This window comes from Pongo abelii, chromosome 12 (genome assembly GCF_028885655.2).
Source record: "Pongo abelii isolate AG06213 chromosome 12, NHGRI_mPonAbe1-v2.0_pri, whole genome shotgun sequence".
NCBI classification, from domain to species: Eukaryota; Metazoa; Chordata; class Mammalia; order Primates; family Hominidae; genus Pongo; species Pongo abelii.
Genome location: NC_071997.2, coordinates 129,312,719 through 129,335,654, shown reverse-complemented (window position 1 = coordinate 129,335,654; position 22,936 = coordinate 129,312,719). Strand labels below are relative to the sequence as shown.

Below are 22,936 nucleotides of genomic sequence, written 5' to 3'. Positions count from 1 at the left end.
TGCCTGAAGAGCGGACATTTCCTCAACATCAGGTCCCCACCTAGTGAGTGGGACACCCACTTCAGCCAGAGGCTGCACAGGGGTCGGGAGGAGCCCGTCCAGGGATCCAGCACCTCCATCATCGCAGGCTGATCTCCTTGCCTCCTGGGAGCCCAGGGAGGCCGTGGATGGCGGCATTATTCTGAGGGCGCTCCAGCCCTTTCCATGAGAATCCTCATGTCTTGGCAGGACCAAGGCAGGAATGTTGAAGCCCCTACGGAGCTCCAAGAACAGCCTCATGTTTGGCTCAGGCCACTGCTCTGGGACCACCTCTCTGTCAGCTCTTGTTCTCCTCTCGCCCCACAGATGGGTCCACAGGACGTCTGCTGTGCCACGATGGAAAGTTCTGTAGCTGTGCAGCCCAGCCTGTCACCTCTGCCGCATGTGGCTGTTGGGCACTAGAAACTTACCTCATAAGACAGAGTATCCAAACTTTTAACTTCACTAAATTAAATTGATTTTAGCGTTAGAGAAGTATTGAATTTAGCATAGCTAGTGGCTGCCATGTCGGATGGGGCAGCTAGCTGGCAGAGCCCTGTGCTCAACCTCTGGCCATGGCCCAGCAGCCCCAGCATCGCCCTGGAGCTTGGAGAAATCTCAAGCCTCAGGCCGTATCTCAGATCTGCAGCGTCAGAATCTGCACTTTAACCAGCTCCTAGGTGATTTGGAAGCACATTAGATAGTAGGAGCCAGCTCGGTGTGGAGGGCAGAGGTCAGGGTGTGGAGGGCAGGGGTCAGGGTGTGGAGGGCAGGGGTCACGGTGTGGAGGGCAGGGGTCAGGGTGTGGAGGGCAGGGGTCAGGGTGTGGAGGGCAGGGGTCAGGGTGCCTTCTTCCATGGCTTTATCTGTGCCACGGCCTAGGCTTAGCGAAACCACAAGGATAAAAATAGGCCCTTCTGTTCTCCGCACTGTGAGCTTTGTGACTGATCCGAGGTGGCGAGCAGGGGCACTGCGCTGCTGTGGCGGGGAAGTCACGGGTGACAAGAACTGCCAGGGACGAAGCCACGTGCGTGAATTAATTAAAATACAGTCAGCTACGGAAGGCAGCATAGGATGTGGTTTCGTTCCTAAAGAATTTCATCTGGATGGGCAGACAGATGTGTAAACGTGAACTCAAAGGCTGGGGGAGCTGAGATCAGACAACAGGCGCTGGACGCGTCCTAACTACGGCTGGGTGGCAGGGCTGAGAGACGGGTTGGGGTTGGGGGTGGGGTTCCCAGTTGGAGGTGGCCTTGAGCCGGCCTTTCAGATGGCTTTGCTTTCCTCTGGGAAAGCTGGAGTTCAGGAGGAGAAGGCCGAGTCAGGCCCTGGGGAAAGAAAACCTGGGAAGGAAAAAGGAGCATGTGGGTGATGGATCTCCCTGGGACGCAGGTTGTCTTTCTGGAGCCCCAAGGGCCCCTGTGTGCGCCATCCACGGTGCTGGGTTCTGGTTCCAGCTCAGCCCCTCCCTGCAGGTGACCTCGGGTGGCTTTCCTGCTTTCAAGGCCCCAGCTGATTCATCTGCACAGTGGAGAGCTTGCCCCGCAGGGTGGCTGTGGCACAGCAAGGCAACGTCTGTTACTGCACCTCGAAGCTGGGCTCAGCTGTTTCTTTCCGCATGGAAAGTTCTTCTGCAGACAGTGGGGCCTTTGAAGGCGGGCAGCATGTGTTGTTTTTTATGCCACGGGCCTAGCATCCGCTTGGCAAGGTGCCCTTTCTTAAGCATCTGTGGACTTCTTTAAATTCCATGAAAATTTTGTGTGTATTTACTTTTTCTGGGGCTGAGGGGCCCTAGCCAAACCCTCCCAAGGGCCCCTGTCTTCTTTAGTAGGTCAGGACCCACTGCTGGGTGTGCTCAGTGTTTTTTGAGTTAATAATGATTAGTGAATAGGTGACATCTAGAGATAAAACTTTAACTCAGGTTACTGTCCAGACCAGGAAGGTGGGGGTTTCAGGCCCAGGCCAGTGGCCGGAGGCAGCTTTGTTAGGGGCAGGGAAGGGCCCTGGGACCAGCAGGGACCACGTCTGGCTTCGGGCCTTGTGTGAGGGTCTTGCAGAGGCCTGCTTGGCTTCTCCAGGGAGGGGCTGCTCCCCTGTGACTTCCATCTCTTTGCAACCCTTGTGACATCATACAGGCACAGCCAATTTCTTTGCAACCCTTGTGACATCATACAGGCACAGCCAATCTCTGCAAAGTTCTGTCTCTACCTCAGGCCCCTATACATTCTCTCTGACCTGGCACTCAAGCACCGTGGGACCTTGGCTGGCTTCTGGGGAGCAAGAGATTCATTTCTGAATACTGGATTTCTGACTCCTGGGTGAGCTGGAGTGTGGTTTATAAATACCTTGCTATTTTTAAGGTTGGCTTTGCCAAAAGAATAGGGTGACAGAGATGAATTTCAGTAATGCAGCAAACCCTCAACACTTGGAAGGTGACAGAGGGTAGATGGTGGCAGACGCCACTTTGTGCCGTTGAACTGTGTTGGTATCGGGCGTGGCCCAAACACCTGGAGGGGCCCCAGAGGCGGGTCAGGCTTCTGGGCTCTGGTCACTGCTCTGTTTGGTTTCAAATCATGTGACTTTGGCCTTTTAAAAAAAAATCTAAAGAGGCTGGGCACGGTGGCTCATTTGCCTGTAATCCCTGTACTTTGGGAGGCCGAGGTGGGTGGATTGCTTGAGTTGAGGAGTTTGAGACCAGCCTGGACAACATGGCAAGACCCCATTTCTACCAAAAATACAAAAAAATAGCTAGGCATGGTGGTGCGTGCCTGTGGTCCCAGCTACTTGGAGGCTGACATGGGAGAATTGCTTGAGCCTGGGATGGAGTTGGGGTGGAGGTTGCAATGAGCCAAGATCACGCCACTGTACTCCAGCCTGGATGACAGAGTGAGACCGTGTCTCAAAAAAAAAAAAAAAAAAAAAAAAATCTAAACAACTAAGGACATGGTGAAGTAAACCTATATTCAAAACAAGAGTCACAAAGTAGAACCAAATGTAAATATACACCAAGAGTTGCTGGTAGCCAGGGGTCTCGTGCAGTTGGCCTTGGGCTGTTCGGAGTCCCTGCTCAAGCTCACTCTAATTTTGTCCCAAACTTGAACAAACTGCTTCTATTATTTCACCATAAATCTCGTACTTTTGGCCAAAGCCTCCTTTGGAACTTATTGACAGTGATGACAAAGCCCCTGAAGGTTTTCTTCTTTATGAGGGAATAACTCTTCCATCAGCACAGCCTTCCCTGCTTGTCAGAGGAAGGTCTCTCTTTCTTGTGCTTCCTAGACTTGCCTGGTCATGTCTTTTCTTATTTTAAGGCTAATCTCAAAAGAAAAAATAGTGTGAACACCACTTGACTGCCTGAAATTTCATGACTCTATTTTAGAGAGTCATTGCCTCATTGCCTTGCCATAACCCATGATAATGCTCGTCATATGTGGTGATTAAGTTGAAATTTGCAGGTAAAGCTTTAGCATGTTCCTCAAACATCAGAGCTGACCCTGGGTCTGGTCTCAGCCACAGCAGAAAATGTATTTAAGAGCTCCCTTGAGCAGGCAGTGGGAGGGGTTGTAGCAATGGGCTCAGAAGCAGCTGCAACAGGCTGTCTGAGCACTGTGAGCTGCTGAGCTGGTGGCCTCAGCCGAGGTCACGTGGCTCCTTCCTTTCTTGCCTAGACCTTGGCTATTTTATCAACAGAAACGGCAGGGACCAGTGAGCAGAGAGCTCAGCAAGCTCATGGCGCAAGAGTCGTGGAGCTGTGACCTCCACCAGGGCGGATAACGGCCCCTTATACCGCCAGCTCTTGGCTGCCTGGAATCTCGGGAACCTCCACGGGGCCCTGCACAGCACGGGCCACTGTGGATACTTTTGGGATTTGTGGCTGAGGAGAGAAATTTAGGAAAGACAAATGTCACGGCCCTTTTCACAGCAGACACTGGTTGGGCCTGTGCTGTGGCCTGGAGGCCCACCTTTAAACGGTCTCTCTCCTTTCTCACATTTTTTTATCTTAGGGGTGGGGAGACTTTTCACATAACAGCCTTTGAAGTTGTGGGGTGCTATGGTTTGGATGTTTGTCCCCCCAAACCTCATGGTGAAATCTGATCCCCCGTGTTGGAGGTGGGGCCCAGCCGGAGAAGTCTGGGTCATGGGGGCGGATCCCTCATGAATGGCTTGGCGCCCTTCTGGAGGTGGTGAGACGGTTCTTCCTCTGTTAGTCTGGTGAGAGCTGCTTGTTAGGAGGAGCCTGGCGTCCCTCCCACGCTTCCTCTTCTGCCCTATGGTGTCTGCACCTGGCTCCCCTCACTTCCTACCAGGAGTGGAAGCAGCCTGAGGCCCTCGCTGGAAGCATATGCTAGTGCCGTGCTTTCTGTACCGCCCGCAGAACCATGAGCTAAGTAAATCCCATTTTTTTATGAATTGTCCAGCCTCAAGCATTCCTTTACAGCAGCACAAATAGGCTAAGACATGGGGAGAACACAGATAATAATTTTGCGATATTTGGGGAGATGATGCTGCCTTTACTGTTGTTATAAATAAAGTTTCGGTGCCGCAAAAGAAACAGCACTTGAATATAAATTCTTTTTTCTTCTCAGCAAGACCATTTACTTCTATAGAAGGGTGTGCCCTCACAGATGGAGCAATGGTGAGCGCACACCTGGACAAGGGAGGGGAAGGGGTTCTTATTCCTGAGGCACGTGGCCCCTGCTGCTGTGTCATTCCCCTATTGGCTAGAGTTAGACCGCACAGGCTAAACTAATTCCGATTGGCTAATTTAAAGAGCGTGATGGGGTGAGTGGTTTGATGGGAAAAATGGTTATAGCAGGGCAGGAAATCGGAATGAGTCAGGATGGAGTAGGTGATCGGAATGAGTCAGGGTGGAGCAGGAAATCGGAATGAGTCAGGGTGGAGTAGGTGATCGGAATGAGTCAGGGTGGAGCAGGAAATCGGAATGAGTCAGGGTGGAGCAGGTGATCAAAAAAGGTTGCTTTATGAGGAAGTTAAGTTTAAAAGTAGAAGGCAACGAATTGAACATACTGACATATTGATTATTTGAAGAGAAATTTAGAACTTATATCTAACACTGTTTTTTTCCATAATAAAGTGAGAGGGGCTGTGGTTTCAAACAGCATAGGCCTGGGGTCGGACTCATCTGCATTCACAACCCGACCCCCTCCCTGTTCATTAGCTGGATGATGTTGGTTGAGAGCTTCCATCCCGTCTCTGAGCTTCTTAGCAATGGGTATAATAATGTGTGACTCCAAGGCTTGGAGTATGGGAGATATGGGAACAAATATGGAGCTACAGAGTTCATGCTTAGAGACATCAGTTCCCTTCCTTCTGCTCCTGGCTCATGGTACACATATGTTTTGAAAACCATGCCAGGGATCTGACCTTAATGCACCCAAGCATTTAGCTGCTGGGTCGTTGGCAGAAAAGCCTCAAGCAGGGGTTCAGGGAAGGCCTTAATTAAGCTTGGCCTGTTGGGGCTGCTGCCTGGGCTGGATCTGCTGTGAAACAAAAGGAGCTCGATGTTCTAGGAGAAATGCTTGGGGCCCAGGACCATCTGCTGGAGGGAAAAGAATGAGCCCCAGCGCTGGGGCTGTTCCCTGCAATTCAGGTTAAGTGTCCTGGGCTTGTGAACCAGGCACAAAAGATGCTGCAAGTCTTTGCTTTGGGAAGCTGTCAAGGGTCATTGCCCCTCTCAGCCTAAACCTCTTAGCACCTCTCCGACGATGCTTTTCACTTTGGTAGTGATTGATAACTCTTCTTGGTTGTTGAGAAGTTTGGATGAAAAGCTCTAGGTGTGTATTATAGTTTCATATTGCTATTATTACAGGTCCTTAGTGTCTTACAGAATGCAGATTTCTGATCTCATGGTCTGTTTGGCAGACCTCCAGGTAGGCTCATTGAATCCCTCTGCTCTGGGTTTCAGGAGGCTGAAATCAAAATACAGGTGGGCTGGGTTCCCCTCAGAGGCTCTGGGAGCATCCTCATCTGCCTTGCTGGGGTTGTGGGCAGAATCCAGCTCCTCGAGCTGGTGGGACTGAGGTCCCCTGTCCTTGCTGGCAGCAGCAGGGGCTGCCCTGACCTCCCAAGGCCTCTCTCAAGTCTCTGCCCATGAGCCCTGAGCTTCAGAGTTCAGCCATGATGTGGCTTCTCTCTTCTGAAGCCTGATTCAAAGTCACACTTGGATTCTTTCTGACTTCCTTTTCTGCTCCACAGTTCTCTGTTTCCAGCCAGAGAAAGTCGCCTGCTTTTAAGACCTTGTGTGATGATGCTGGGCCCACCCAGATCGTCCAGAATTACCCAGGCCCATCTTAGGGTCTGTGGCTTTGTTATGTCTGCAAATTCTGCTTTGCATATATGGTGAGAAATACACAGGTCTCAGGATTAGGGAGCACGCATTCTGGAGCACACCCTGCTCACCACAGGGCAGAAGTGTGTACTCCAAGGACCTGCAGGCTGGTCATTTGTAATTAGCACATCCTGCTCACCACAGGGTGGAAGTGTTTACTCCAAGGCCCTGCAGGCAGGTCATTTGTAATTAGCACATTCCTAGTCACGAGCGGATGCTTTAGGAATTAATGGCTGATGAGATATAGGGATTAATTTCAAGGCACCACCTGCAGCAGAACCTGTGTTACAGCATGAAGAACCCCTGATATTCTTTTTTTTATATATAATTTTTTATTTTACAAATGTATTGGGTATATGTGAAAGTGTGTTATGTGTATATGATGAATGGTGATCAGCCCAGGGCATTTAGGGTGTCCATTACCTGAGTACAATCCATTCCTGTAGCCTGCAGTCACCCTACTCTCAAAAGAGTGTAGTTCTTGACACATAAAACTGGTATGAAATCCAAATTTCAGTGTCCATAAGTAAAGTTTTGCTGGAACACAGCTGTCTTCATTCACTTATGTAACGTCTGAAGCTGCTTTGTGTTGCAGTGGCGAGGGGATATATACCTGTGAAGTGTTTATTACTGGGGGGCCTGGCAAGGCTGCGACCCCCAGTGTGATGGAAGAGCACTAGCTTCGGAGTCAGAGGAAGACATGAGTTCACTTTCCATGGAGAGTATGGAAACATAGTGCCCGCACTGTAAGGTGGTTTTAGAGGCAGAAATACCATTGTACCCAGCAATCCCATTACTGGGTATATACCCAAAGGAATGTAAATCATTCTATTATGAAGACACATGCATGCACCTGTTCACTGCAGTACTATCCATGATAGCAAAGACATAGAACCAACCTAAATGCTCATCAATGATAGACTGGATAAAGAAAACATGGTACATATACACCATGGAATACTATGCAGCCATAAAAAAATGAGATCATGTCCTTTGTAGGAACATGAATGGAGCTGGAAGCCATCATCCTCAGCAAACTAACATGGGAACAGAAAACAAAACACCGCATGTTCTCACTTATAAGTGGGAGCTGAACAAGGAGAACACATAGACATGTTGGGGGGAACATCACACACTGGCGCCTGTCGGAGGTCGGGAGGAGGGAGAGCATCAGTGATGAAGAATAGCTAATGGGTGCTGGGCTTAATACCTAGGTGATGGGAGGATCTGTGCAGCAAACCACCATGGCACACATTTACCTATGGAACAAACCTGCACATCCTGCACATGTACCCCTGAACTTAAAAGTTGGAAAAAAAAGACTCTATGTCAGAAACAGTATCTGCCTGGTGCACAGTAGGTCTTCAATGGTAAGTAGCCAAATAGGTGGTTTTGCAGCGTCATTGAGGGTTTCCTACATTGATAAATGGTTATTGAAAATTTCCAAGATCACTACTAAAAATTGTTATTACCTCTAAGGTCATTAATAAGAAAGGATATTGAAATAATGGATCCTTTTCTATAACATGCACAAACATGCTTTGTAAAACCACACACCTGTGCTGTCTGGCAGAACTTTCTGTAATGATGGAAAATCTCTTCTGTGCTGTTCAGTATAGTAGCCATCAGCCACATGTAACTTCCTAGCACGTAAAATGTGGCTCATATGACTGAAGAACTGGATTTTGAATGTCATTAGATTTAAATTTAAATACCACATATGGCAAGTGGTTCCCATGTCAGCGCAACCATGGAACACTTAGACACCCACTGCCAGCACCAAACCATGTGAGCCTCGTGCCCAGCACCTCGTGATGGGGCATCTCTCTTAGTTAAAGGTCTGTCTTTTTTGCCTAAAGACAAAGTAGTAGAAAAGGATACGAGAGGCTGCAGAGCAAACGGTGGCTGAATTTTATGCCCCTGCCACCACTTTGCCACCCCTGCTGCTTCTATTAAATGGAAGCGGTTTATTCAACCGGAGGTGAATGTGCCTTTGAAACTTATCTCTATGGTGCCTTCTCTGTAGGATTTTACAAGCGTCTGTTTGTTTTGCTTTTATCTCAAGGTAACACATTTTAAACACATTCGAGTAGCAGGGTCTCAACCGCAAATGGAGCTTGGCCAAGAGAATAATAAAAATAGTTTAAGGAAATATTTCTTGGAAGCTGCTGAAAAGCTCTCTTTACAACTCCTGTTCTCTAGAGAAGCTTGCAGGTACAGGGGTCAGTGAGTGGACGTCAATTTGTGGGAAGGCTAAGGACAAAGGCTATGGAGAATTTTTCACCCCAAGTTAAATTCATTTCTGCCAATTAAGGCAGATGTTTCGGGCCAGTGTTGTGACTCATGCCTGTAATCCCAGCATTTTGGGAGGCTCAGGTGGGAGAATTGCTTGAAAATAGGAGTTCAAGACCTGCCTGGGCAACATAGTGAGACCCTGTCTCTACAAAAAAAGTAAAAATATGGTTTGGTGTGGTGGTGCACACCTGTCATCCCAGCTACTCAGAGGCTGAGGTGGGAAGATCGCTTGAGCCCAGGAGTTTGAGGCTGCAGTGAGCTATGATTGTGCCACTGCATTCCAACCTGGGCAACAAAGAAAGACTGTGTCTCCAAAAAAAAAAAAAAAACAAACAAAAAAACAACCAAACCCCCCCCAAACCAGATGTTTCCAAATGCTAGATTTCATTTGAAAACACAAACTTAGTCTTGAAAACTGTTATGATTTTTGAGGTACCACAAATGGCACCTCAAATATATACAAATATATACAAAAATATTTGTAATGAGCTTAAGGAAAGTGTGTTCACCCAGTTTGAATAACAGGTTTGATGAGTCAGCCTGCCTGTTGACCCCGGGTGGCGCCTGTCGCAGCGAGACGGATCCTGGAAAGGGCCTGTCTGCTTGACGGCATCAGCTGTAGATGGCATCGCTACACTGACTAATGTTTTCTGAAGACGAGCTTTTATTTATTTCCCAAAGAGAAACATTTCCAGAGGGAGCATTCTTTTCCCTTTTTTTTTTTTTTTGAAGTACTGAGTTGAAGTGTTTTTTTGTAAATTTTATTTTAAGTTCTGGGATACATGTGCAGATGTGCATGTTTGCTATATAGGTAAATGTGTGCCATGGTGGTTTGCTGCACAGATCAACCCATCACCTAAGTATTAATCCCCACATGCATTAGCTATTTGTCCTGATGCTCTTCCTCCCCACACCCCCGACAGGCCAGAGTGTGTGATGTTCCCCTTCCTGCGTCCATGTGTTCTCATTGTTCAGCTCCCACTTATGAGTGAGAACGTGCGGTGTTTGGTTTTCTGTTCCTGCGTTAGTTTGCTGAGGATAATGGCTTCCAGATCCACCCAGTTTCCTGCAAAGGACATGATCTCCTTCGTTTTTATGGCTGCATGGTATTCCATGGTCTATACGTACCACATTTTCTTTATCCAGTCTATCACTGATGGGCATTTGGGTTGATTCCATGTCTTCGCTATTGTGAATAGGGCTGCAATGAACATCCGCGTGCATGTATCTTTATAGTAGAACTGTTTATATTCCTTTGGGTATATACCCAGTAATGGGATTGCTGGGTGAAATTGAAGTGTTTTACTGTCTAAGTTGTGTGTGAGCTTCAGTGGGGTGGGGCTACACAGAGTGAAGGATGGAGGCTGCTGGTACCTTGAGAAAGGGTGTAAATGCTTTTCTCTTTCTTTTGATCTCTTTCTCTGTTGAATTTACAGCCTCTGGTATATGTGTGTAAGTTGGAATGTTCTGTGTAGGTTATTGGAGGCACACCAAAGGAAAAGATGAAAGACTGTATACACAAAAGGCCAGCCTGCACCTCCAGTGCCCTCTGCTTCCCAGGGAAGCTGATCAGTAGAGACGGAGTGGGTCATGCCCCATGTTACCAGGACTCCTGGCTTCTCCCACCACAGGGGGGTGGCTGGGAGGGAACATTATTGACTTAGGCAAAATGCCTGAATGTGCTGTACCGGGGCATAGTGAGCTTGCTGGAGCTGATGGGGAAAAAGTTAAGCTGTTTCCAGAGGACCGTTGGTGTATCCAGTGTTCTGTAATGACTTAGCGTATCACACAGTTGGCAAGCCTCTGCTGTGTGCCCGTGACTGGCCCAGCACTGCGTGATTTTGCATGGAGCAGAGGACGATGATGAAGGGGTGTGTGCAGGGGGAGCCTGTGGACTTGGCGAGACCCACAGGCCAAAGCCAGGCTGCTTAGTCTGTAACCCGCCCACGCTGCAGCCTCAGCATCTACACCCTTCAACCCACAGCCTCCCTGCATGGAGTGTGCATCTAATCAGGAAAGGCAGATAATAAATATATATGTCCAGCCAGGCTTGTGCTGTGACACAGTAGACAGTGCACTGCACAGTTAGCATCACCCAGGCTTGATGAGTGGGCCGCAATGTTGCTAAGAGCTCTGTGAAGAAGCGATTTTAATTCCAGCCAGTCTGTAGGTTGTGTGTCTGTGTGGTGGTTTAGCACCATTTTAAATTCTGCATTGCATGGTGGGGGCGACGGTGGTGGGTGAGCTCTGCACCATAATCTTTTCGGAGCTTTTCCAGCACAGTCCAGTAAAATTCTCTTAGACGACAGGCCTGTTCCACACCTGTGCTGCTCAGCAGGGAGGCCGCAGGTGCCTAGGGAGCACACAAAATGTGGCCAGAGCAAAGGAGGAACTGGATTTTGAGTTTTATGTAATTTCAAGTAACTGAAGTTTAAATTTGTTAAATACCCAGGTGTGGCCAGTGGCTTCCAGATTGGACAATATGGGTCCTAGCAAAGGCACCATCAGCTCCTGTGGTTCCCTGGACATTGGCCTCCATGCCTGCACCAGTGGTCTCCCCTGCCTGGTTGTCTGTCCTTCCCTATACCGTCAGGCCTGGCATCCACCCCTAAAGGGAGGTTCCTGAGCCCGCAGAGCTCACTGAGTGTGTGTCTTCAGTCCCCCGCTGCACCTCGAGGCGGCCTCTGTCACAGCATTCCCTGGGATGGTCACCACCTCGTCTGTCCCCTCCACTGCAACACAAGCCGCTGAAGAGCAATGCATGCTCAGCCCCGGGCACGGCGTCTGCGCATCCGGGAGCACACGGTGTTGAATGAATGAGCACAGAACCAGGTGGAGTTTGTTTAACCAACACTCCCGTGACACTCATCGAGCTCCAGTGCTCTTCCAGGGGTTTTCCGCTGTCAGTCACGTTTGGATACATCGCGGTTGGCCATATAGTTCACTTTGCAGCTGTGGGCTTTGACAATTCACTTGATCTCTGAAAGATGCGTTCCTTTTCACTTGTAGGATGTGAATGATACCAAAATCACAGGTTGTTCTGACGACTGAAATGAGATAAACTGTATTAACAGCACACGACATTCCTGTGAACGCACAGTAGATGTTAGGGGGTTCACTAGGGACACACTGGTGAACGAAACAAAACTTACTGCTGGTGTGGAGTGTGCATCTAATCCGGAAAGGCAGATAATAAATAAATAAATAAATAAATAAATAAATAAACAAACAAACAAATAAATATATATATATATATATTTTTTTTTTTTGAGACTGAGTTTCACTTTTGTTGCCCAGGCTGGAGTGCAATGGCACAATCTCGGCTCACCACAACCTCCGCCTTCCGGGTTCAAGCGATTATCCTGCCTCAGCCTCCCGAGTAGCTGGGATTACAGGCATGCGCCACCATGCCTGGCTAATCTTTGTATATTTAGTTTATTAGGGTTTCTTTATATTGGTCAGGCTGGTCTTGAACTCCTGACCTCAGGTGATCTGCCCGCCTTGGCCTCCCAAAGTGCTGGGATTACAGGTGTGAGCCACTGTGTCCGGACAATAATAAATATTATAGAGAAGCAGTGGCATGTGTGCTCATATTATTTGGGAACAAAGGTGGGCCCGGGTAAGGGGTGTTGGGATGTCTGGGGGGCGTGGGGGCTGACCTGTAAATAGGAGGTCAGGGCGGTGTTGCTGAGGAGGTGATTGTCAGGCAAAAGCTTGGAGGGAGGCAAGGAGCAAACACACAGCTGTGTGGGGAAGAGCATTCCTGGCAGAGGGAACCACCTTTGCAAAGTCTCAGAGGCAGGACAGAGAGGAAAGGGCCCTAAGTGAGGGACGTGCTTGTGGCCCAGGTGAGCAGAGCAGCTTTCATTCTGAGTGAACGGGGAAGGACTTGTTTCTGAAAGCTTGCTCTGGGGTTGGGCTAAGGACAGCCTGTAGACAGGCAGAGGCACATGTGTTGGGGATATTTCATCACCCAGGAGAAAGATAGTGCCGGTGTCTTTCCTCTCCCTCTCTGCCTCTGTGAGTGTGTAATATGCATAATGTGTATGACTTTTTTTTTTTTTTTTGAGATGGAGTCTTGCTCTGTCACCCAGGCTGGAGTGCAGTGGTGCAATCTCGGCTCACCGCAAACTCCGCCTCCTGGGTTCAAGTGATTCTGCTGCCTCAGCCTCCCAAGTAGCTGGGATTACAGGCACCTGCCACCACACCTGGCTGATTTTTTATTTTTAGTAGAGACGGGGTTTCTCTATATTAGCCAGGGTGGTCTCGAACTCCTGACCTCAGGTGATCTGCCCACCTCAGCCTCCCAAAGTGTTGGGATTACAGGCGTGAGCCACCGCGCCTGGCCATGTGTATGACTTTGATTGTGAAAAGTTTCAAACATACCCCAGGTGGGTAAACCTATCAGATGGTCCCTGAATGTTCCCACTGTCCAGCAGTAATGATGGTCACCAGCACACACCCATCTCGCTTCACCTTTGCCCTCATACACTTCCTTCCTTCTCAGACAGTTTAGAAGATAATTCCGGCCAGGCACAGTGGCTCACACCTGTAATCCCAGCACTTTGGGAGGCCAAGGAAGGTGGATCACCTAAGGTCAGGAGTTTGAGACCAGCTTGGCCAACATGGTGAAACCTCATCTCTACTAAAAATACAATAATTATGGCCGGGCGCGGTGGCTTACGCCTGTAATCCCAGCACTTTGGGAGGCCGAGGCAGGTGGATCACGAGGTCAGGAGATGGAGACCATCCTGGCCAACATGGTAAAACCCCGTCTTTACTAAAAATACAAAAAAATTAGCCAGGCGTGGTGGCAGGTGCCTGTAATCTCAGCTATTCGGGAGTCTGAGGCAGGAGAATTGCTTAAACCCAGGAGGCGGAGGTTGCAGTGAGCTGAGATCACGCCGCTGCACTCCAGCCTGGGTGACAGAGCAAGACTCCGTCTCAAAAAACCGCCCCCCCAAAACAAAAATTAGCCGGGTGTGGTGGCGGGCACCTGTAATCCCAGCTACTTGGGAGGCTGAGGCAGGAGAATCTCTTGAACCCGGGAGGTGGAGGTTGCAGTGAGCCAAGATCGCACCACTGCACTCCAGCCTGGGTGACAGAGGGAGATTCCATCTCAAAAATAAATAAATAAAAAAGATAATTCCATGTTCTGGGGCCAAAGGTCGGGTGGACAGGATGCTGCACAGACTGGGTGTGAGGAAGGGGTCTGAAGGTGCCGCCAAGGCTTTTGCTGGAGCGACCAGGAGGATGGGGCTTCTCTTCCCGGAGGTGGGAGGCTGCGATGGGGCAGGCTGAGGGAGAGCCAGAGCTGAGGCTTTGACCTGTCGGCTTTGAGATTTGATTCCACATCCAAGGGGAGGTGTTTTGAGTTGGCAGATGGAAATTCATGTCGGGAAGGCGCTATGCGTTTGGGGATAATTGGAGTGTGGATGATCTCAGGAGCCATGACTGGTTGACATCACCAGGGGATGAGGGCGCAGGAGGAGGAGACTCCGGTGAGCACGAGGGCTTCAGCACAAAAGAACCAGCGAATCAGGATGTCGGGAGCACCTTCCGGCCCGCAGGTGTCACCAAATCACCCTAGAGGGGCTGTTCCCATTCATGCTCCTGACCACTATGGAAGTGCCTGTTTGCTTTAAAAGAGTGTCCGTTTCATCGACAAAATGGTATTTTAGAATTAATTATATTCCTGTAATTTCAAGGAAGAGCTGACTTCTCATGTCCATGGACTGTATTCCTTCTTTTGTGAATGAATATAATTCTTAGTGAGATGTTTTTGGGTAGTTTTTCTCTTTCACCATGAGGGGTAGAAAAAAGGGCTAGGAACAAAGACCACCTCTTGGCTTAGGGGCAGGGAGGCCCTGGGGTCAGGCTAGACTCTCCGTACCTCCCTCACGGTCTCTTTCCATTTCTCCAAGTCTCTGCTTTCTCAGCCTCAACATGAGGGTGCTGGGGAGCTGGGCTAAGTCCCATGTGAGGACCCGCCATGGCCGCGTGGCCCCGAATCTCCCTCGCTGGACCTGTCTCTGTGGCTCAGTCTCTGCTGGCTCCAGAGCGTGGCCTGGCCTGCGCATCAGTGGATGTTCCCGTGTGGGGGTGTTCTTGTGGGTGGGTGGGCTCTGCTGTTTCCCACATCTAGCCAGGGACTGCCACCCAGGGTCTCAATACATGTGTTTTGAATGGCTTCAAAGACTATTAAAAGCAAGTTATTCTTTTCAAAATTAAAATAATCTCTTTTTTTAAACAATAAAATAAAATTTTGCATTTTGTGGCGATAGGGTTTGTATAGCTAGTGATATTTTATTTTTAAATACTTTAGAAGGAAGCCATGTTCTAATTCCTTCCCCATTTCAGCATGTTTAAGCAAAGTCTCTTTTTAGTTCAACCTCATTGAGCAGAGGGCACCTGTCAGGTCCAGTTGACAGTACGTCCAGTTGATAGTACATCCAGTTCTGTCACTGCCTGACTTTTGAAAGTCTCAAACCTTAGCGTCAGGAGCCTAGACGGGGCCTCACTCACTCCCACAACCCCCGAGGTTGACCGAGCTGCCCTCTCCCTTCCAGGAAGTATGGCTGATGCTCCAAAGGAGGGAAGACTGACCCGGTTTCTGGACTTCACCCAGCTGACGGACATGGCATCTGAGTCCGTAGGAGGAAAAGTAAGTGGGTCTCTCTTGGCCAAACAAGGGTTGAAGGCATCCGTGCTAAGGGCACCGTGCACGGTTCTCACCAGTGCAGAGAACCTCATGCAAGAATCAACAAGAATCAGGCTGAAGGGTTGGCCTGCCCAAGGAAACCCGTTAGCGAGAAAGACTTCCAAAGAATTTATCTTAAATTGGTGACAATTCTCAGCAAGGACAACACTGCCTCAGGTTTTGTGTGTTTCACTAGAGGACAGACTGTGGTCCTCTGCTGTAGATAGGCAGGCGGTCCTCTAGCTCTAGTTAGATCTGAGGTCCTCTAGCTTGAGTTAAATTGGAGGTCCTCTGGCTCTAGTTAGATGGGAGGTCCTCTGGCTCCGGTTAGATGGGAGGTCCTCTGGCTCCGGTTAGATGGGAGGTCCTCTGGCTCCGGTTAGATGGGAGGTCCTCTGGCTCCGGTTAGATGGGAGGTCCTCTGGCTCCGGTTAGATGGGAGGTCCTCTGGCTCCGGTTAGATGGGAGGTCCTCTGGCTCCGGTTAGATGGGAGGTCCTCTGGCTCTATTTAGATGGGAGGTCCTCTGGCTCTGGTTAGATGGGAGGTCCTCTGGCTCTGGTTAGATCGGAGGTCCTCTGGCTCTGGTTAGATCAGAGGTCCTCTGGCTCTAGTTAGATCAGAGGTCCTCTGGCTCTAGTTAGACCTGTGGTCCTCTGGCTCCGGTTAGATGGGAGGTCCTCTGGCTCCGGTTAGATCGGAGGTCCTCTGGCTCCGGTTAGATTGGAGGTCCTCTGGCTCTAGTTAGACCTGTGGTCCTCTGGCTCTAGTTAGACCTGTGGTCCTCTAGCTCTAGTGTGTAATGAGGGTCACCTGGAGAACTCATTAAACATAGTGTGTGCAGAGGTGCTGGGGTGCAGGCCGTGCTCAGAAGCAGTGTGTCTGGTACAGAAAGGGGAGACCCTGTGCCTGCCCCCAGGAAGCTACACTCTAGCAGGGAGACAGATGTAAGTCCAGACCAGCCCTGTGACTGGCAGAAGGCCAGGGTGCTGGGGGAGCACATGGACTCCAGCCATGGGTAGCCTGGGGGAATTGGGGTGGGAGCGGTGGGGACGGGCCAGCCGAGTGCTGCTGGAGGCAGCTCGCTGGAGAGCAGCTGGCGGGCAGGGATGAGGTGCAGGGTGGTTCAGGCAGAGGTGTCTGCGAGGAGAGCAAGGGAGCCCACATGCTCCAGGTGGCTCAGTGTTTCAAGAACATGCTGGGAGTTTGTGAGGAGAGTTGGGAGCACGAGTCTGGAGAGGTAGGAGAGGCCCCATGTGCCCTGCGAAGGCTTCTGCTGAGGAGCCACAGAGAGATCCGGAGTAAGGGGGATCCTGACATGTCCACCTACCTGCCACTTGAATCCTGGCACAGGTCAATCCCAGCACATCAGGTCTTCCCTCTGCTCTGCCACTCAAACAGCCGGCAGCTCTGAAACAGCTCGTCCTTCCTGCCTTTTGAACTCCTGGGCTGGAGTCAGAGCCTGGGGCAGGGTGCCCTCCAGGCTGCAGTGACCACGGAGTCCTGGGTTGGGTGGGGTGACCACAGCCTGTTTTGCTCAGGAAAATCTGATTTACCTTGTTTTCTGGATGTACAATTAGTATCATTGACCTCACTCTCAAAATGATCCTGCTTTGGTGGACAAAGGACCAGGACAGCCCACCTGCAGGGTGACCTATGGCAGCCCTTGTGGGAGAACACAGAGGCTTTGGTGGACGAATGACCAGGACAGCCCACCTGCAGGGTGACCTATGGCAGCCCTTGTGGGTGAACACAGAGGCACCAACTGCATATGTAACCCAGAGCTTTTTTGGTCATTGCTCTGTTTGTAAAAGTACCACAAAACCTCTGGTTCATGAAAAAAAGAAAGTTGGTTTATTTGCTTCCTGAGTGTAAGATGTTAGTGCTCTTACCTCCAGATGGTAAAGGAGAATCAGAAAAAAGGGTGGGAAGAGAAGATGAAGGAGGAGGCAGGCAATGAAATGGAAGCATTTAATGGCATCGTGGCTTAACTGCAGATTCTGTCACTTCCCCTAGGTGATTTCACGTTTTCTTTTTACTTCATCTCATAATGTTTCACTAGGGAATGAAATAGAATGGTTTCAGATTTATGGTTACTTTATCTTTCTTTCTTTCTTTCTTTGTCTAGATTTTATTTGCAACAGATGACTTTTTTGCTCCTGCAGAAAACCTCATAAAGGTATTGTAAATTGACATTCTGCAATGTAAAGGGTTGATGTAGAGAAATCTATATGCTGCCGTGTTAATTAAAATCTCCCTGTATATTTGGGATGGAGTCATGTGATGTGCACTGGCAAATTAGCATATTAGAACGTTAGAAAGATATGCAAATCAGCGTGAACTCATGCCAAAACATAGCAGAGACAGGGATCTGAGCAAATAATTCGGGACTGCATTGTTTCATGGGGAAAATTCTGAGGTCCTCAAATATTGTGAATTTCATCATTTGTGTTGGGAAGAAAACGGATCTATGTCTTGAATTTTCTGGGAAATGTTTTACCTGCCTAATTATAAAAGTGCAGGACAGCTTATTAAAAAAATAGAGAAAATGCTGACGAACATAGGGAAGAAATGGCGGCCCTGCTGGCGTCCTGCTCCTCTGTCATACCCAGTGTGGAGATGTGAACTCTTGTGCGTGGAGAGACAAACACATGTGCACATTGAGCTAATGCCCACGTACAGCATGCATGACTGGCCTCCACTGTGGGCAGTGGCCATCTGGTTACCCTGGTGAAGTGGTTGCTCTCTGTCTGGGCAGGACCTGGCTGGGTCCAGAGCAAGCTGAAGTATGGCCCTGAGAAGGCACCTTACAGTGTTAACTTACCTATTCCCCAGGAGAAAGTGAAAATAAAATGAGAAAGGGAAACATGAATTAACTTTTTCTAGGTCACACAGTTACTAAATGCCAAAGCTCTTACCATTTTACCACAGGTCCAGTCTTTGAAACACTGAAATGCATGCCTACCTTGACCTAGTTGTTCCACAGATTTACATCGTTTGCACAAGTGGGCAAAAAAAATAGGTAGAAAACATTCATTCTGGTATTGTTTGGAGAGGAGATAACCAACCTAAGTGTTCATTGATTGATAGGGAACTAAAGAAATTATAGCTCTTCCAGATATGGACTATTATGTGGCTGCCAGAATGAGGTAGGCCTGGCACTGTGGCTCACACCTGTAATCCCAGCACTTTGCGAGGCCAAGGCAGGAGGATCACTTGAGCCTAGGAGTTTGGGACCAGCCTGGGCAACAAAGCAAGACCCCATTTCTGAAAATAAAAAAAATTATCCAGGCATGGCTGTGTGTACCCATAGTCCCCGCTACTCAGAAGGCTGAGCTGGGAGGATTGCTTGAGCCCAAGACGTTGAGGCTGCAGTGAGCCGTCATCATGCCACTGCACTCCAGGCCGGGTGACAGAGTAAGACCCTGTCAAAAAAAAAAGCAAGCTCTCCATTCACTGGCAACAGGAGAGATCCACATTTTATGAGCATAAAACAGAGTTTGAAGGTGCACACATCAAACAGTGAGATGTGATTATCTGTGAAGAGAGAGGTGGGCTTGGAAATGGGGTGGGAGAGGGGGTAGGGCACTATTTCTTAGATTTTATACTTGAGCATATATATATATGCACACACATATAAACACATACACACATGCATATGTGTATATATAGTCACACTATAACATCACATGAGACACATATATTTCTCCTTTTTGAAAAAAATAACATTACAGATAAATGTAAAGTTCACCTTTCACCTCCAAGTTGAGTGCCAGTCCGCCCCCTCCCTTTCCACCATTAACACTGTTGTAGGATGGGAAAATGCTTTAGTCTGCTGGGGCTGCCGAAACAAAATACTGCAGATGGGTGGTGGCTTAAACACAGCGATTTCTGGAAGTTCTGGGGGCTGGAAGTCTGATACCAAGCCTGAGACAGCGGCAGCTCCAGCGTCTGGTGAGGGCCCTCTTGGGATGGCCGCCTGCCGGTGATACCCTCAGGTGACAGAGAAGAGAGGGGAAGCAGGGCATCTCCAGCCTCCTCTCGCACGGGCACTCATCCTGTCGTGGGGGCTCCACCCTTGTGACCTCATCACCTCCCAAAGTCCTCATCTCCGAATACCATCACTCTGGGGATTAGGCTTCAATATATGAATTTTGGTGGGGGACAAACATTCAGTCTGTTGCAGAGAATTCTTCTAATGTATTTTATACACTTAAATACACATATATTCATAAATATATAAGATATTTTATATTTTAAATTTTATATACATATTTTCACAAAGCACTTAACATTCTGCACACTTTTTTGGTGGGGGTGGGGTAGGATCTCGCTGTGATCAGGCTGTCAGGCTGGGGTGCAGTGGCGCGGTCATGGCTCACTGCAGCCTCGACTTCCTGGATGCAAGTGATCCTCCTGCCTCACTGGCACTACAGGCGTACTTCCACTATGCCCAGCTAATTTTTAAATTTTTTGTAGAGATGAGGTCTCTAGCTCCTGGGCTCAAGCAATCCTCCTGCCTCGGCCTCCCAAATGGCTGGGATTACAGGCGTGAGCCACCGTGCCCGGCCCTAAACCTGCTTTTGTCACTGCATGTTTGTGAATTCCACTGGTGCTGATGCGTGTAGACCCAGGCCACCCTCTTAGCTGCTGAATAATAACTGTCCAAGTCATCATGGCCCATTTTATGGCCCCCTTTCCCTGTTGATGCACATTTAGGTTGATGACATTTTGCAGGTATTGAAAACATCCTTGTACAAGTGTGTGCACATGTGTGGGTTTATCCCTGGGACCAGTCCTTGGTTTCTGTCTCTCTTTTTTTTTTTTTTTTGAGACAGAGTCTCACTCTGTTGCCCAGGCTGGAGTGCAGTGGCACGATCTCGGCTCACCACAACCTCCGCCTCCTGGGTTCAAGTGATTCTCCTGCCTCAGCCTCCCAAGTAGCTGGGACTACAGGCACCCGCCACCACGCCCAGCTAATTTTTGTATTTTTAGTAGAGAGGGGGTTTCACCATGTTGGCCAGGCTGGTCTCGAACTCCTGACCTCAGGTGATCCACCATCCTTGGCCTCCCAAAGTGCTGGGATTACAGGTGTGAGCCACCGCACCTGACTAGTTTTTCTCTTTTTGTTAGGAACACATCTGTCATCACATGGCATGAGCCAGTTTTACAACAGGGCTGTTTTCCTGCCACTGGTTCAGTAGCGTGGGTCTCCAACTTCCCTCACACCATTCAGTGTCAGTCCAATCGCAACAGCAGCAGTAGCAGCAACACACCTGAAACAATCAACCTACCACCAAAACTAAACACCAAAAAGTTTGGGGCCTTGGAGGTCTGGGGTTTAAGTGGGAGGTGTACCTCCTTCTCTCCTTCTGGGTTCAGAGCAGAGTTTTGCAATTCCTGATGAGTAATGGAAAGGCTGGAGTGTGTGCTATCTTTAAGATGTGATTTGATTGTAATAACATTCAAAATACCATCAACTTGCATGTATAACGCTAAATACTGGGCACTTACTGTGTGCCAGGCGCATTTAAGGCTGACAACAGCCGGAGGCGGTCAATAGCGTGATGGCTGTTTGCCTTTGACAGAGGAGGAGCACTGAGGCACAGGAAGGTGGGTACCATTGGCCACGGATCCCCTGCCTGGGAGGCTGGGTGGGTTGACACACCAGGGAGTCTGGCGGGATCCCTGGTTAGCGTCTCATGCATCAGTTCCCATCAGAGCATCCCCCCCACCCCAGGCCCTGCTACCCCTAGTCCCTTCCTCTGCTCCTGCCTGGGGAGATTCCCTAAGCAGTAACGTAAGATCCTCCTTGCATGACTGATGGAAACATGGAAAGTATCCCCATGCTGGGCCACCCACCAAGCACAACAGTTTCTAAGCATCCACACTATTCGAGGGTCTTTCATGTCGGCTATTCCAACTTCATGATACTCCTGCGAGGATGTGTGTATTCTCCTCATTCTGGAAGATGAAGTGTGCTCAGCTGTCTAAGGAGGCTTTGTGGGGCATCAGAGACCATGCATTTCCTCAGGGGGTTGCAGAGTGCGCTGTGTGGGTTCAGCTGGACCCTGAGCGTCCAGCCTACTCTTCCTATGACTTTGGATGAATTCCTTATTGAATAGTCTACCTGGCCTGCTTGGAAATCCGACCAGCCTCTCTCACTTTAATACCCATGTAGGTTGCTGTTGGGAATTGCATTTGTGGGGCCCACAGAGTGGCTGGTGATGTGGTTGTACCTGCTGCTATCAGTGGTCAATTCTGTGTGCTGAGGCCCACAAAGAAGTCACATTTCTTTCTCTGAAGATGATAAAAGTGGAGGCATCCCTCAATCTGGAAGGGGCTAGCTGGGCATGGAGGTGGTGGCAGAGGCTCCCATAGACCCCTGTTTGCACCGTTCCTCTGGCACTGTGGGACAGAAGTGGACTTGCTAGAAGCCAGGAGATCACATGAATGTTAGTGATCACCTTGTTGTGTGTCTTTGCCCTAGAGTGACAGCCCGTGCTTTAAAGAGCATGAATATACGGAGTTTGGGAAATGGATGGATGGCTGGGAGACCAGGAGGAAAAGGATTCCAGGTAATAACAACGGCTCACTCATCGCAGTGCATCTGACACTGGAAAGTTAAAAACGGAGGCTGTTGCAAAGCCAGTGTCCGTTTTGGGTCAGCTTTAACATGGGGCCCTGGAATGCTCTGTAATCTTAGATGTCCTTATCTGAACATCAGGCTCTAAATCAGGAAGGGGCAGCGTGAGCCCGGGTCACTGATGTCCCACCAGGCACAAAGGGTAAGAAGCACTTTGTTGGGAAAATGAAAACCCTGGTGAGGTCTGCGGATGGAAAAAAGAGTGGGTTCTCACTGAGCAATGTGGCAGACGTTAGGCAGCGTGCATCTTCTGGGTCCTTGCTACAGTCCTCTGGAGTAGGTCTCTTTATCCCCGTTTAACCGCCATGGAAACAGATTCCTGGACTCAGCCCAGGGCACACTGCTAGCAAGCTAAGCTGGGGACTGGGCCAGGGTCTGTCCTCAACACTGTACCCGCTGTCTTTTACGATTTTATGCAATTTTTATTCATTGCTGTTACTCAGTCTCAATCAAAATATACCTTTTGAAGTTGAAGAAAAGCAAACAAATCCAGGCATTAGGTTGATAACTGGATTTTTACTTGCCACTATCTCAAGTATTACAGAAATATTCGATATTTCTAGTTTTCTAACTTTCTACAATACTTGAAGCAGTATTAGTTTCTAACAAATCTGGACATTTTGAGGTGAGTTTATATCTGGCAGCAAATGACCAAGAACTCCATAGTGGCAGACTTGACTTCAAGACTCTGAAGGCTTTGGTAGACGCAGGCAGGTGTCTGACCAGTGGTGAGGCTGGAGGCTGGAGGGTGCTGTAGCAGTTCCTGAGCTTGAGAGGACAATGAACACAGTGTCCGCAGGATAACCAGCTCTGCTTACTACCTGCTGAGCTTGGTGAGGTGCTTTCTACATCGCACACTCAGTCTAAGCTTTATGGAAGCTAATAGCATCCCTAATTTACGGTTGAGAAAATGAGATTCTTTACTGTAA

The 22,936-nt window shown here is 49.1% G+C and overlaps 1 protein-coding gene across 2 annotated transcripts in view; it reads left to right on the top strand.

Annotated features, from left to right (window-relative positions):
• Positions 1 to 822: 822 nt before the first annotated feature.
• The window catches only part of ALLC (allantoicase), a 46,492-nt gene continuing 24,378 nt past the window's right edge, over positions 823 to 22,936 (top strand). Inside the window, exons 1-4 of one of the 2 annotated variants that reach the window (XM_063713794.1) lie at positions 823 to 1,045; positions 15,232 to 15,326; positions 17,490 to 17,540; positions 21,852 to 21,939. In XM_063713794.1, the coding sequence (XP_063569864.1) occupies positions 15,237 to 15,326; positions 17,490 to 17,540; positions 21,852 to 21,939 (229 nt within the window). In that variant the 5' untranslated portion in view covers positions 823 to 1,045; positions 15,232 to 15,236. Of the gene's footprint in view, positions 1,046 to 2,181; positions 2,337 to 15,231; positions 15,327 to 17,489; positions 17,541 to 21,851; positions 21,940 to 22,936 lie in introns of those variants that run through there. The other variant, XM_024242533.2, reaches the window with a different exon arrangement.